The sequence below is a fragment of the Orcinus orca genome, chromosome 9 (genome assembly GCF_937001465.1).
Source record: "Orcinus orca chromosome 9, mOrcOrc1.1, whole genome shotgun sequence".
NCBI classification, from domain to species: domain Eukaryota; kingdom Metazoa; phylum Chordata; class Mammalia; order Artiodactyla; family Delphinidae; genus Orcinus; species Orcinus orca.
Genome location: NC_064567.1, coordinates 98,291,212 through 98,305,470, shown reverse-complemented (window position 1 = coordinate 98,305,470; position 14,259 = coordinate 98,291,212). Strand labels below are relative to the sequence as shown.

The window sequence follows — 14,259 nt, the reverse complement described above, 5'->3', positions numbered from 1 at the left end:
AGATGTGGGCTGAACAAGCCGCAGGGCTGTCTGGAAGGAAGGTGAGCAGGGAGCATGTGTGTGCATGTGTGCGTGCGTGTGTGCACGGCTTCTGCTAGGCTGCAGAGACCCTCAGTTGAGACCAGAGAGTTGCCAGCCAGAAAAAGTACCAGAGGGATAGGATGGCGCTCCCGGGAGAGGAGAGGGTGTTCGTTGGTGAGGAACGAGCTGAACAGCAGTTTTAACCTGGCAAGAGGGGAGGCCAGGGAGGCCTCCGGGAAGACTGTTTGCAGTTTAGAGGAGTCTTAGCTGCTTCTGCCCTTGGAGATTCAGTGATGGTTTGAAGTGGGGTTTATGTGCAGAAGCCCGTGGCCGGCTCTGCGGCTGGCTGGCCCAGGTGGCCTCTGAGTGGGGCCGCAGGACCTCCTGTTTTCACTGGAGTGCCTGGAAGGGAATCGGCGGCCAAGATAAGCACCCTCGACAGGATGGCCCGAGCTGGGGTGTTGGTTGGACAGGAGAGGGGCCCCCTTAGGAGTGGTCCTGCCAGCATCGTGTCTGGGGCATGGTTGTCTGGGGCATGGTCACTGCGGCCGGGACACGCCTGCTGCCTCCCCACTGTGAAGCCCAGCGCTCCTTTATCACAGCATTCCGGGCCTCGCCCAGGGGACCGCCAGGAGCGCTTGGAATCGGTGTGGCTCCAGCTTCCCAGGTGCTGGGCCCTGACATTGGCGCGTCCCTTCCTGGACAGCCCTGTGCCTCTCTGGCTGGAACGCCCCCCCTCCTGCTCTCACTGTTTTTTTTCAAGAATTTATAGCCTGCCTCGGTTTTAGAAAACATTTACACAGAGCTCGACTTGGCTCCCAAGGGAGCGGTTTCCATCTGCCCTCCTGGCAGGCCAGGTGCCACTTCCCCACCTGGCATTCAGTGGGGTAGTTTTGGGTTCGGGGGTTCGGGCAGGCGTTTGCTCGCAAGGTATGAGGATAGCATATCCAGAGACGCGCCGTGCTCTGTGGAGTTATTTCTGGAACTCGGTCTGAGGAGGGGCTCGGGCCAGGCTCTCACACCCCTGGGGTTCCTAGCAGCTAATCACCATCTTCTGCCTTTTTGTTTAGGGGTAGAAGGCACCTTTCACCTCCCCTGTGACGTATCAGTCACCGTCTGTGCTGTTGTAGGCTAAAGGTAATATTCTCAGAGGCCCCAGTTGGCCATCCTTTCTTAGCTCTCGATAGTTTTGGAATAGGAACTAATTCAGTACAAACACAGGGCAGTCTCATTGACTTGGTGAGATGACAAGGACTCCGCTGAGAGGGACGCCGGCCAAGCCTGGGTGTTTCTCCTGATTGTGAAGGTTCTGCAGCCTCCACAGGCCCCCAAGGGAAGAGGCATCCCTGGGACACTTCCAGAGCCACCTGCAGCTCTGAGGGTCACTGACCCCGCCCAGCCCAGCCTCCTGCCCTGGGCCCATCCCCCTTCCAGCTGCTTTGCTCTGTGGCAGTGCTCGCCAGGCCTCAGAGACTGGGACCTCAGGTGCCCCCTCTGCCTGCACACCACACAGCAGGCACTGAGATGCTCGCCTGCTCCTCGACATCTTGCAGGACTGGGCCAGTGCCAGGGCCCATTCTCAAAATTGAAAGCTGGGCAGTTTGTCGCCGGTTCCACAGCTGGTCAGTCAGAGCCGCTGCAGCAGGTCTGGGAGAAACGGTCTCTAACCACTAGGGTGAGGGTCCCGAGATGTGCAGAGGTAAGGAAGGCCCCTGGGTGTGCTTTGGAAGATCCGCCCATGTGGCTGTCATCCTTCCTCTGAGCCCTGTGGAACGGGGCACAGTTCCCACGACCGCGCGGCTTCAGCAGAGGCGAGTTTGTGGTGAGCCCACTGAGACGATGCAGAGGCCCTCGGCGTCACTCAGCTAGCTTACTGCTACCGCTTTTGTCCTCGTGGTTATTGGTCCCAGAGGAAGCTGAGAAGCCGAGCAGATCACGTGGCTCGAACAATGTTTTACAGCTGGTGAGAGCTGGAGGTGGGCTGCTTGGCCGGCCGGAGGGCCGCGCTGTGCAGTTTGGGTTATAGAACCTTCAGATAGGTTTTGTAAAATTCCATCTTTTACTTTAGGTCTCTATTAAAAAGCAATTCTTCAACATAATTCCGAAGTGTAAGGTCAGTCAGGCTGAGTCAAGAATACTCATTAACGGGACAGCACGAGGCATTCTTATCATTCCCCAGGCGCTGGGCTGGAGGGAACACGGACAGGAACCCTGAATCACCAGGACAACTGTGGGGATGGGCAGGGACAGTGTTCACCCAGTGCCCACCTGTGCTTTTCCCTTTGTGTTTGGTCTCACCGAGTCGCCATGGTGATCCTGGGGCAGACCTCATCAAACACCTGTTGCCTGGCAACTTTTCCAATAAGGGAAGTGAAGCACAGAGAGGTTGAGTAACTCGCCCAAGGTCACACAGCCGCGGGGAGGATTTTTAATTAGGATTCACACCCAGGTGGATTATGCCAGAAAGTCCAGAAGGGGACTGAGGATGTGCACATAAATCACTCCAGTGAAAAAGTTAAAACAAGCTCTATGCCACAAGGGGGGCACGAAGGGACCCTGACAACTACCCCGAAGAGGAGAGAGCTCTCACCATCTCAGGGAGTCTAGGAGGAGGAAGGAAGGTCCTGGAAGAGAGGGAGAAAGTGGAGGAATTCAAGGCGGCGGGGGCAGGAGCAGAGAGAAAAGGAGATGGGGGGGCAGGAGGGGGCAGGCGGACACAGTGCATGGGGGGTGGTGCATTGCACTGTGAGCCTCATTTCTGTCTTGATTTCATGACCTTTTTAAAAATCGAGGTGTAATTTATTGGGTTGGCCAGGAAGTTCGTTTGGGTTTTTTGTAGCATGGAGACACCCGAACAAAGTTTTTGGCCAACCCAATACATACATAGAGTGAAGTTCACTCTGTTTACTGTGCATCTAGGGGTTTGACTTCCTATCCTGCAGCTCCCACCACAGCTAAGACAAAGAACACGTCTGTCACCCCAATCATCCCTGGTGGCCCTTTGTAGCAGCCTCCCTGCCGCGAGCCCAGTGCCTGCCCCCGATCTCTTCCCTCAGGATGTCCGTGGAAGCCTCTGGAGTCCGGCTGCTCACTCAGTGCTTTGGGTGTAGTTGCAGGTGATGGCATCATTTGTCTTTCTTTCTTCTCAGACACTTTTCCCGGGAAGCCCGCGGCTGGTAGACTCATGGCGTCTGGTATTGGGACATGTTGATGGGGTCAGTTGGTTTAGCTGAGTGGCCTCGAGTAGTGAGTGAGCCGATTGGAGGGGCGAGCTGGAGGTGGTCCACGCGGGGCCGGCCGCAGGAGGCGGGAGTGACCGACTGCTCAGCGGTCTGCGCCCGGAGACGCAGCCTGTCTCCTGCTGAGTCAGCGTGGGCGGGGAGCCTTCCCTTTATCAGGGCTCCCAAGGGGCTGTGGGTGCGGTAGGCAGGGACCAAGTGGTGTACCCGGGAACAGCTCATTCATTGTAAGGACAGAAACGCGCAGCCTGCCATGGCTCCTGCTGCTGTAGCCTAGGAAACAGACATAACACTGCCATCATCACCCCGGCAGCCTCAAAACACAGGATCCTGTCCCGACAGTGCACCGTTTCGGGAGTTAGGGAGGAAAACAGAGTGCTTAAGTAGTTTCTAAGGAGTGTTTTTGTGTGTGTGTGTAAAAAGAAAACATTTAGGGAAATTCCTTTCCGAAATTAAATTGTTAATTTCACAGTAAAGTGGTTGGTCAGGTTTAGAATTCCAGTGTTTTAAAAAAACAGAAAGCATGGAATTGAGAGTAGGGCAGAGGTAGGTTTGAATTCCAGATGATCTATTCAGTAGCCTTTTATTATCTTAAATATTAGCATAACCTCTCTGAGCCTCTGTTTTCTCATCTATAAGATGGGCTTGTCGATTACTGCCTCACAGGATTGCTTGGGGAATTAAGTGCGGTCCATCCCTGGAGCGTGACGGTGTCCTGGCACATAAGAGGTGCTTAAACAGAGCCTTTGTCTTTAGAGTGTCAGCCCCATTGCAGGAGACGGCTTTCCTGCATTCTCTCTTTCTCTGATGATAGAAATAACGATTCCTTGCAGCCTCACCTGAGAGCCGCTGTTCCCAGATGCATCCCTTCTTGCAATCCTGCTCTCTCTTTCTGCCTCTGCTAACCCGTCAGATGCCGTGAAGTGTGCCTGCCGCCCTCCGTATCTTGACCCCTCTCCCTGTTCCCCAGGCTGGTTCATCCCAGCATGTAGTCGGGACTCTACTGAGTATTCCATTTCGATCTCCGTCAACAAATCACTAGCAGCCGTGGCGAGTGCGCAGTAAACTCGTGCGACCGTTCCTGGAGAGGAGTTTTCTGTTTTTCTCTGTTGAAGACTTGCAGGGAGGATCCTGTTAGCTCTTTTGAAATGAAAAGTTGCTTTTCAAGCAAACCTTTCACAAAAGTAAAACATAAGATGCATAGAGTCAGTATATAGAAGAAAGAAAGATTTCAGCGAGCTTAACGAAGCCCTCAGGTTTGCTCTTTGGTTTGAAATGGATTTTTTGTTTTGGCATCAGGCCCAGGGGACAGCTGAACTGACTGCAGATCAGTTCTACACCCTCTTGGTAGCCGAGTGGTTGGTGCTCGGATGGCGGTGGAGCTGAGATGCTGCCTTCCCTTTGGCTAATTCTTCACACACCTGTGAGCGCATACCTGTGAGCACAGGTGGGCATCGGTTAATCTGCGTTCAGCCAGGATGAGAAGGAATGTTTTCGTTTTTTTTTTTTAGGTGTGCCTCATTTTCTTTGCTTACTTTTGAAATATTGGGGGGGTGTCTCTTTTCCTTCTTGTGAGATAGCCCCGTTTCAAAAGTCGGGTGGGAACGGGCAGGGAACCGGCACACGGTAGCGGAGCAGGGGCGGGGAGTCCGTGCTTCGGCTTCTGCCCTTTAACGAGGCAAGAATGTCCACTGGCTCTTCTCTTTCTTCTGGTTCTTTTCCAGATGGGAACCTTCCTGGTGTGTCATTCAGCGGAAGCGATCAGAGCCGTAGTTAACATTTGTTTGATTTTTAACTAGGCCCCCGGATGCAGGGAAATCATTACCAGAAAACTCACAGGCCTCCTTTTGGAAGGGGCCCTGGGTTCTGGTCGGTGGGGCAGGGATGGCGGGAAGGGACAGGACACAGAGCAAGTGGTTGATCCTGCACTGGCACAGGCAAAGGCTCTTGTCCTGCATCTGCAGTGGAAAAGCTGGGGGTCCTGGGCGGGTCACATCTCTATCTGGAGATTGGGGTCTTCATCTGCAGAATGAGGATTCATTCAGTTCCCCCAAACTCCCCTTGAGCTGGAAGCACAAAGTTAAAATGGGTCATTTAAATCTACAAAAGGATGCAAGGGGCGGATGAAGTGAATGCCTTCCAGACGTCTTCTGCTGGCCCCGCGCTCACCCCAGCTTTGATAGCACTCTGAGCTCCGAGATGGAGCTGAGCTTCATACCCACAAGCCTCCTTCACCCCAGGGGTCCCACCTCCTTTCCCCTGGGAGCCCTTGGTGGTGGCAGTGGGACCCCAGCCGTGCCAGGGATCACAGAGGGAGTTTGGCTCTATCGGTTCTCTGAAAATTACTTTCTGCATCACTTTTCCAAATCTGAATTAAAAGGGGCACTGTACCATCAATTAAGTCAGGGTGTCCTTAGAGACTGAGCAGAGTTTTGGGGGGCTTCATACACCAAGGCTGGGGCTTGCGTCTCACTTTCCATGGAGGGTTTGGCAGTCAGTCAGTCGTGCAGTGACCCCCTCCCCCACGCCCCCCAGATAACTTTTGTCCCTGGCTGTGATTCTGTTTTCATTGCTCTCACCCTGCAGTTTTCACATGGGGTCTCAGAAAACAAAACACCAGCCCCGTAGGCAAGGTCGCCCTTCTCTAGATGTGGTTTAGAGGCGGGCCATGAGTAGGTGGGTGCACCCCGCCCATCCCTGCAGCTGTGGGGACGAACCTGCTTGGGAAGGTCCATCTTAATGGCAGGAGGATGGAGGAGACGGGAAACAGCAAAGATGCGGTGCCATTGTTATGCACCTACTGTATGCCAGGGCTCTGTCTTGCCCTCTTCACACCCGCAGTCCTGTGGCTGCACAGGTAGTGCTCAGACGTCCCTCGGACCTTTGCCCCTCTGCCTGCACACTGGGTCACAATTAGGTTTGCACCTTTTGTTTTCTTTGACATTTTGGAATCCACTCGTTGACTTCGGCGTCTTTCCAGTCGGGTTGCATTTGAAGGCCCACTCGCTGGGGCTGTGCGGTCTACCTGGGGGAGAGGTGGTTATGACGTCTGGGGAGCGGAGGCCCTGGGCCTGCAGGTGGCCAAGGGCTATGGGCACTTCTACCTTCAGAAGGTTGGTTAGTTATTTTTAGTCTTTTAACCAGCTAAGGCAGCTGAACATCTTTCCAAAATAGCTCCCCAGGCTTTGTCCTGTGAGAACAAGCCAGAGCATTCAGTCTGTCAGTACTCGGTGCCCACTGGGTGCCAGGGGCTGGTTCCTAATGCTGGGGACACCACAGGGAGCAAAAAACAAACCCTGCCCTCCTGGAGCCCACATTCTTGTGGGGGAGACAGTCTGCAGTAGGTCTGAAGGTAGGTGTGTGCCACAGACAAACACCCAGCAGGCAGAGAACGGCACGAGCAAAGGCCCTGGGGCAGGGGAGTGCCTGCTGTGGTCTGGGAGCAGCAAGGTGGACAGGGAAGAAATGAGCACAGTCAGGGAATGCCAGGCCTTGTCCACCTTGGAAGGGGCTTTTAATAATTATGGCTACCCTCAGGACTTCCCTGGTGGCGCAGTGGTTAAGAATCCGCCTGCCAGTGCAGGGGACACGGGTTTGAGCCCTGGTTCGGGAAGATCCCACATGTCGCGGAGCAACTGAGCCCGTGCGCCACAACTACTGAGCCTGCGCTCTAGAGCCTGCGAGCCACAACTACTGAAGCCCACTTGCCTAGAGCCCGTGCTCTGCAGCAAGAGAAGCCACCGCAATGAGAAGCCCGTGTACTGCAACGAAGAGTAGCCCCCGCTCACTGCAACTAGAGAAAGCCCGCGCGCAGCAACAAAGACCCAACGCAGCCAAAAATAAAATAAATAAATACATAAAATTAAAAAAAAAGATAATTATGGCTACCCATCTCAGGAGCCTAGGTCCTGGGTTCTTTATATATGTTCTCTAATTCTTATAAGTGCATTGAAAGATAAGACTAATTATTCCCTTTTATAAGTGAAGAATCAGGGGATCGAACAGTCCAAATGTCCTGGCCAGGAAAGTACAGAGTAAATGCAGAACAGGAGTCCATCTCCGGGTGCAGGGAAACTCAGTCCGAGTCCTTTTGCAAAGAGTGCAGGGCAGCGACAGCGGGTACCGGAGGCCCCTTTTCCTCCTCACCCCAAGTCTGACTCCCACACTCCCCGGGATCACAAAGCATGGGTGCAGTAGGGTGTCTCTGGAGGCCCCTGGACAGCCCCCCAGAGGCCCTGTGCCTTTGGGAAGATTTGAGCTCCTACAAAGTGATTCAGAAGTTTGGGCGAGTCTGACTTTGAGGATTCTCGGAGATGGTTCGTATCCTTTTCCTATAGATATACCATTTACCGGACATTTTCTGACATAGACAGTCACCCGTGTGTGTGGTAGGGCGTTTAGCAAAGGGTCTGCGGTGGTGTCTCGCCACCCCCCCCACCCCGAGCAGCTCTGAGAGCCCATGAGACCAAGGCCGAAGTGCCCAGTGCCCGGCCTCGCACAGAGCCAGTGTTTAGTCCGTGGCAAGCGGGCTGTTTTTTAATGCGTTTATTATCATTTTAAGATTTCTGCTACTAATAAAAATAATAAGAATGGGATTACTCGTAGCTCGCAGCCAAGGGGAAATGTCCTGTTCCGTTTCCTGCAGGCCCTATGGACTGTCCCTCACGTGGGGTCGCCACGGGGTTCTACTCAAAATGATTAACGGGCACTGCGTGAATTTAAATCAGAAGAATCTTTGTACAGCTGCTTCTTGGCTTCCTTGTTTCCCCTTAACTCATTGCGCCAGTCCGTTTTCATTTAGATTCAGGGAGAAGGACTTGAGTCATGGACGCATGGACATCTGTTTCTAGAAATCCCCACTGGCTGGCTGTGTGCTGGTCGTCTGTCCTGGCCTCCCCTCCGCTCTGGTGGGACTGGGATTCTTACAGAGGGGAGTGAGCTCTCCTGCTCTCTCTGCAGAATAGAAGGGAAACACCTGGTTCCCCACGTCTTGCCTTAGTTGAGTTTTCCTGGCCACAGAGGGTCTCCCACAGAAGCCACGTTAGAAGGCTAGAAGGGCTAGAAGGACACTCATCTGTGTGCTGTGACTTTCAGTGCCCGTGTCCAACACAGGGTTGGTGGCCCCAGGCCGGGCTGGGGTAGAGCCAGGACTTGAACTGGCGTCTGTTTGACGCTCCAGCTCCCTCTTCACCCACGGGCCGTTCTGCGTGAGCCCAGCAGCGTCCTAAGCGTGATGACCTAGTGGCTCACACATGGGTTGATTCTGCACTTCCACGGTTGTAGGGGTGACGTTTGCAGGTGCCCTGTAACTTGGGGGCGCTCATTCCGGGGTCCTTGTGTGCAAAGCTGGGTGCAGCAGGTCCTCCCCCTGGCACCTTTGGGTCACTCGCTGACCCCACGCAGAGCATCATGACCGAGTGCTACCTCTTTGTGAGCAGGGCCCCGGGCGGCCAAGGGCTCCCAGGCTGCAGAGCCAGAGAGCATGGGTTCTGGTCCCACCTGGGCTTCCCCTTGACCTTGGGCAAGTTACTGATGCTCTTTCAGCATCAATTCTTTTTCTTTAGAAGGGGAATATGCTAGAAGGTTAGAGGAAATGTGCTGAGTGCACACCCCGTGATAGTGCTCTGTGGCCACCGGCTGTCATTGACACCTGCCCCAGTTACCCCGCAGCTGCATCCAGCTCCTGCCTCTGACTTAGATGCTCACGTCACCAGTTGCCTGCCTTGAAGACTTGGTTTATTTACCGTATTTTATGTATCATTTCTCCCCCCAGCCCTCCCCACCAGGCGCTGCGTTAAGGTGAGGGTCGCTGAGATTCATACCGGCCTGCACTCCGGTGTTTGGTTGCCATCCCCCATCACTTCTAGCCCCGCTTCTTCCTCTCGGGCACAGTTGAGATAAGAAGGAAGCCGGGCTCGCATGTGCTCTCAGCACAGCACCCCCAGATACCCCACAGATCTCTGTCCTGGCGTGTCCCCCCGGTGTTTTTTTAAAAAAGCCGGAAGCTGCTGATGGTGGAGTGCACGCAGCCCACCAGGGCCAGAGCCGAGCCGGGTCCCTCCAGAGCGGCTCCAGGCCCGGTTGCTGCCGGCATGCAGTGGCTCCCAGGACCCCAGACAGCGTGGGTCAAGCCCTCTGCAGCTCCGTTATTGTGGTGGTATGCCGGCAATTTCACAGTTGGGCAAACAGGGAGGCAGAGGAGGATGGAGCGGGAGGGAGGTGCTGACCTCAAGCTCTCTTGTGCTGTTGGGTGCCCTCCCGGCTCTTTGCTGTGAGCCAGGGAGTGGTGACTGCCGCAGCCAGGACTAATAGGAGCGCTCTTCCCATCTGCCTCTGAGGCCTCATTTTGTTTTCTCGGCCGTCCTGACGCGTGGAGATCAGTGCTTCCCCTTCTGTGTTCTGAGGTCCTGCCGTGTCTTTATCAGCACCTCCTTGGCCCAGAGATGCTGCCCTAACGGGGAGGCAGGGCCGGGACGAGTTCCTGTGTTTTCTCTTTTCGTTGAGTCGCATATTTAGGTTTCAGAGGATCTCAGAAGGTTGAGGACAGCAGGCTCCTAAATCAGATGTCCCGCTTACCAAGGACTGTCACCCACATCCCTGGAGGCCGCTTCATAGATGCTGACAGAAGCTCTCTCCTGTCACAGGCGCCACCCATCCTTGAGTCTTAGAGATTTGTGGGCAGTGCCGTGTTCAGCTTTCAAACTAAGGACCCCACCAACAGTGAGCCCTCGAGGCAAGACGAGTCCAGTGTGGAGAGGCCCAGAGGTTCTCTACATGACCGTTCTCTTTGCATAAAAATGTAGAAGCAATTCAGGGCCTGAAAATGTTTGATTATTCAGGGTTTTTCATTGGCGTTTGCTTCGCAGGAGTGTATGTAGAATTGGGGGACCCTAGAGGCATCTTTGGCCCCGATTGTTCTAAGTTGTCTGCTGTGAATCCGTTTGTTTGTTCAGACAGAAACATAGGCCTGTTCCAAGAGTGCGAACCCCTTTCCGTCCTTGACTTACAGCCCATCTCTCCGTCTCTCCTTTTCTCCCCACCAGTGGTGCACACGCAGGGCCCTGTGGACGGCAGCCTTTATGCCAAGGTGGGAAAGAAGAGCACCTCGGATCCCAGTGTCCCAGGTGGGTCCCCCGCTGTCCCGGCCGCCAGCAGCCCAGACCACAGCGACCACACCCTGTCTGTCAGCAGTGACTCGGGCCACTCCACGGCCTCGGTGAGGACCGACAGGACCGAGGAGCACCTGGCTCCGGGACCCAAGAGGGGCCTGAGCCCCCAAGAAAAGGCCGAGCTGGATCAGCTGCTCAGTGGCTTTGGTCTCGAAGATTCTGGAAGCCCCCTCAAGGACATGAGTGATGCTTGCAGCAAGTACAGCGGGACCCGCCACGTCGTACCGGCCCAGGTCCACGTGAACGGAGACAGCACCCCCAAGGACCGAGAGACGGACATCCTGGACGACGAGATGCCCAGCCACGACCTGCACAGTGTGGACAGCATCGGGACCCTCTCCTCCTCCGAGGGCCACCAGTCAGCCCACCTGGGCCCCTTCACCTGCCACCAGAGCAGCCAGAACTCCCTCCTGTCTGATGGATGCAGCAGCGCCGCGGGCGACGATCAGCACGGCGCTCTTGCCCCCGATCTGGGCTTCGCCGTGGAGCCCCCGTACGAGCGCGAGCAGGCTTTCGGGAGCCGCGAGCCCAAGCCGCCGCAGCCTGTGCTCAGGAAGCCCTCCGTGCCCGCCCCGACGCAGGCCTACGGGCAGAGCAGCTACTCCACGCAGACCTGGGTGCGCCAGCAGCAGATGGTGGCCGCTCACCAGTACGGCTTCACCCCCGACGGGGAGGCCAGGCTCGGCGGCCGCGGCACCGCTGACGGTTCCGGCCTGGCGCAGACCCAGCCTAGGGTCCCGCTAACCCCTACCCGGGGGACCAGCAGCAGAGTGGCCGTCCAGAGGGGCATAGGCCCCGGGCCACATCCCCCCGACACGCAGAGACCCCCTCCCGGCAAAGCAGCGCTCAAACCCAGGATTCCAGATGTCAGAGTCGTGAATGGTACTGGCCCGGAGCTGAGCACAGACCCTTCCCCTGGCTCACCCACCCTGGACATCGACCAGTCCATCGAGCAGCTCAACAGGCTGATCTTGGAGCTGGACCCCACCTTTGAGCCCATCCCCACCCACGTGAACATGCTGGGTAGCCAGGCCAACGGCCCCGCAGCCCCAGACGGTGTGGGCGGCGGGCTGCGGGCGAGTGGCCGCCTGCAGGACACGGGAGAAGGCCCTGGCAGGGCCCCCGCGAGGCAAGGTGAGCCGCTGTTCCGTGGGATGCATGCTTGCCCGGGTCTGTGTTTTGCAGAATGGGGATTTATGGAAGAGCGCCGGGCTCGACACAGGGTCCGGGGGAGGGGAATGAGGAGGACGGTTGGGGCCCTGGGCACAGCCTCGTGGGGACAGGCAGGTAACCATGCACTCCAGGTACCGAAGATATCTCCTGGCTGGCCATGCAGGGGACGGGAAGGCTGTCCGTGGGGCAGCAGCCTGCGAGCTGGAGAGCCAGGGCCATGGGGGTGGCTGGAGGCGGGCAGTGGCAGGGATGCCAGAGGGGCAGGTTCCGGAGAGTCGGGGCCGAGAGGCGCGGCGGGAATCCCGGCCACCAGGCCCGGCTGCAGGGTCGCGGGCCCTGAGGGCGTCCCTGTGTGCACCCGGCAGCTCTGGGGGCTGTCCTGGGTAGGAGGTGGGCACTGTGCAGGCTCTCACCCTTAGGGCACGGCTGTGCAAGGCCAGGGCCAGGCCTTCCTGCCCACCTGCGAGACCTGGGAAGGCTGGGGGTAGCTGTGGTAGACAGAGGTGGCCTCTGGGTGTACGGCTGAGTGGACGTGGGGCAGGGAGTTGGGATCCGGCCTGTGACAGGCTCTCCACGTTGGTGAAGCAGAGGCTGTGGGCCCCGGAGAGCTGGCCAGGGCGGCCTGGGAGGGTGCCCCGCAGGCCGGGGGCACTGGGACAGAGGTGGGGTGTCCGGGTCAAGGAATGGAGTGTCCGTCTAGAAGCTTCCACACAGAGGAGGCGGATGGGGCCAAGGCAGACGTCCAGGCCTGCTGGGGTCTGGGGGAGGTGTGGCGCTGCAAGGACCCAGAGGTCACCTCGGGACTGAGAGTGAGGCCAGGCCCTCCCGCGTCGGCGTGTTGGCGTGCGTCCACCTCTGGGGCAGCAGCTGGTTCCCTAAAGGCCCTGTCTCCAGAAGTAAAGACAGGAGGGGTGACAGAGGAAGAGCTCTGTCGCCTCCCCCTACTCCCGGGTCTGACCCTGAGCGCCGAGCCAGGGTGATGATGGGGCAGGGGTGCCGCTCTTCCCGCAGGCACTGTTCTCGGGGCCCTTTCATCTTCTTAGGCCCCTCGGCTACAGGGGCGGATCCTGTCTTACAGTTGAGTTTCCAGAGGTGTCAGGAAGTGGCCTGCCCAAGGTCACATAGGTCATTCGCAGTAGAGCAGGATTCAGCCCCTGTGGCTGCACCCAGAGGCCCTGCCCGCTTTGCAGTCAGATGGAGTGGATTTCAGACCCCCCACCCCCACCCCCCGGGTCCAGATGGCCTGGGTTACCTGAGCTTTGCAGACCATGGTCCTGCTTAGCTGTGCATTTGGCTGACTGTGTGGCTTTGGGTTAAGGATGTAGTCTCTGAATTTCTGTTCACTCTATCTGTTAAAAGAAACCGTATCACGTACCCGGCTGGCGGAAGTGCAGGACGTGCTGGTCCGCACGCCCCTGTAGGGTACCTGGATCATAAGTGTGTGGCATCCCCTCTTCCCTGAGTACCTGTGGCCCTGGATGTAAGTAACTTGGAGCTGGACGGAGCTGGAAGAGCCTCCTGGGAGTAGATTATCACTCTACCCTGTAGCCGTAGGACAACGGTAGTAATAGCAGCATCTAAATAGTTGGAAGGGTTTGGATGTATGAATTCATAGAATCAGACACATTCAGGAGATTCTGAGTTTAAAAAAGGTTTCAGGGGCTTCCCTGGTGGCGCAGTGGTTGCGAATCTGCCTGCTAATGCAGGGGACACAGGTTTGAGCCCTGGTCTGGGAGATTCCCACATACCGCGGAGCGACTGGGCCCGTGAGCCACAGCTACTGAGCCTGCGCGTCTGGAGCCTGTGCTCCGCAACAAGAGAGGCCGTGATAGTGAGAGGCCCGCGCACCGCAATGAAGCGTGGCCCCCGCTCGCCGCAACTAGAGAAAGCCCTCGCACAGAAACGAAGACCCAACACAGCAAAAATAAATAAATTAATTTATAAACTCCTACCCCCAACGTCTTCTTTAAAAAAAAAAAAAAAAGGTTTCATTGGGAACAAAGCTATCTTCATCCTGTCTCTTATCTCACCAAACCTACTTAAAAGAAATTGCTTGGAAAAATTAAAACCAGAAACCTTTTTTTTTGGATTAAAACCTCCTTTGAGATTTGGAAGCAGTTGGAAGCAGCTGAGTGTATAGGGGGAAAAGGATTCCAAGGCTCAGGTTACAGTCTGACAGCCTCCTTTAGTTCATTTGTTTTCCAGTTGATGGAACTCAGTCCCTAGTGACAACTTCTCCTTTATTCTTGTAGCAATAAAACATAGAGCCTGGGATGTTAGAAAGTCTCTTCATTTCCTCCACCCTTTCGTTAGCTATTCTTAAATTACCTGATAAACTCATCGCTGTAATTATTGGAATATTAATTTTAGATCTTTTCTAGTTCCTTGTCTTACAAAAATAATGACATTTTTTAAATTAAAGGACTTGAATATTTCAACAGACCCGTAAAATTTAGCACGTTAGGTTATTAATTATGCAAATTCAGTTAGAGTGTTTATTAATCCATTCATGTTTGATAGGAACCTCGGGCTTTTGCCGGTTTTCTTTTATACTTTTAAAACTATGGTGATGTCAGTAGATTAGGTATAAGCAATGTGTGTGCTAATCTTCTGAGACCTTTCTGAAATTTGCACGTGAACTTCTGGTAGGAGGCCTG

General features: G+C 55.6%; 1 protein-coding gene across 6 annotated transcripts in view; it reads left to right on the top strand.

Moving 5' to 3' along the window:
• Window positions 1-14,259, top strand: part of TNS3 (tensin 3) — a 226,677-nt gene that overhangs the window by 142,162 nt on the left and 70,256 nt on the right. For 5 of the 6 annotated variants that reach the window (XM_033411317.2, XM_033411313.2, XM_033411316.2 and 2 more), the window contains one exon: window positions 10,304-11,563. The exons of the other annotated variant lie outside the window; for it this stretch is intronic. In XM_033411317.2, coding sequence (XP_033267208.2) covers window positions 10,304-11,563 — 1,260 coding nt within the window. The remainder of the gene's footprint in view (window positions 1-10,303; window positions 11,564-14,259) is intronic. 6 annotated transcript variants of the gene reach the window in all.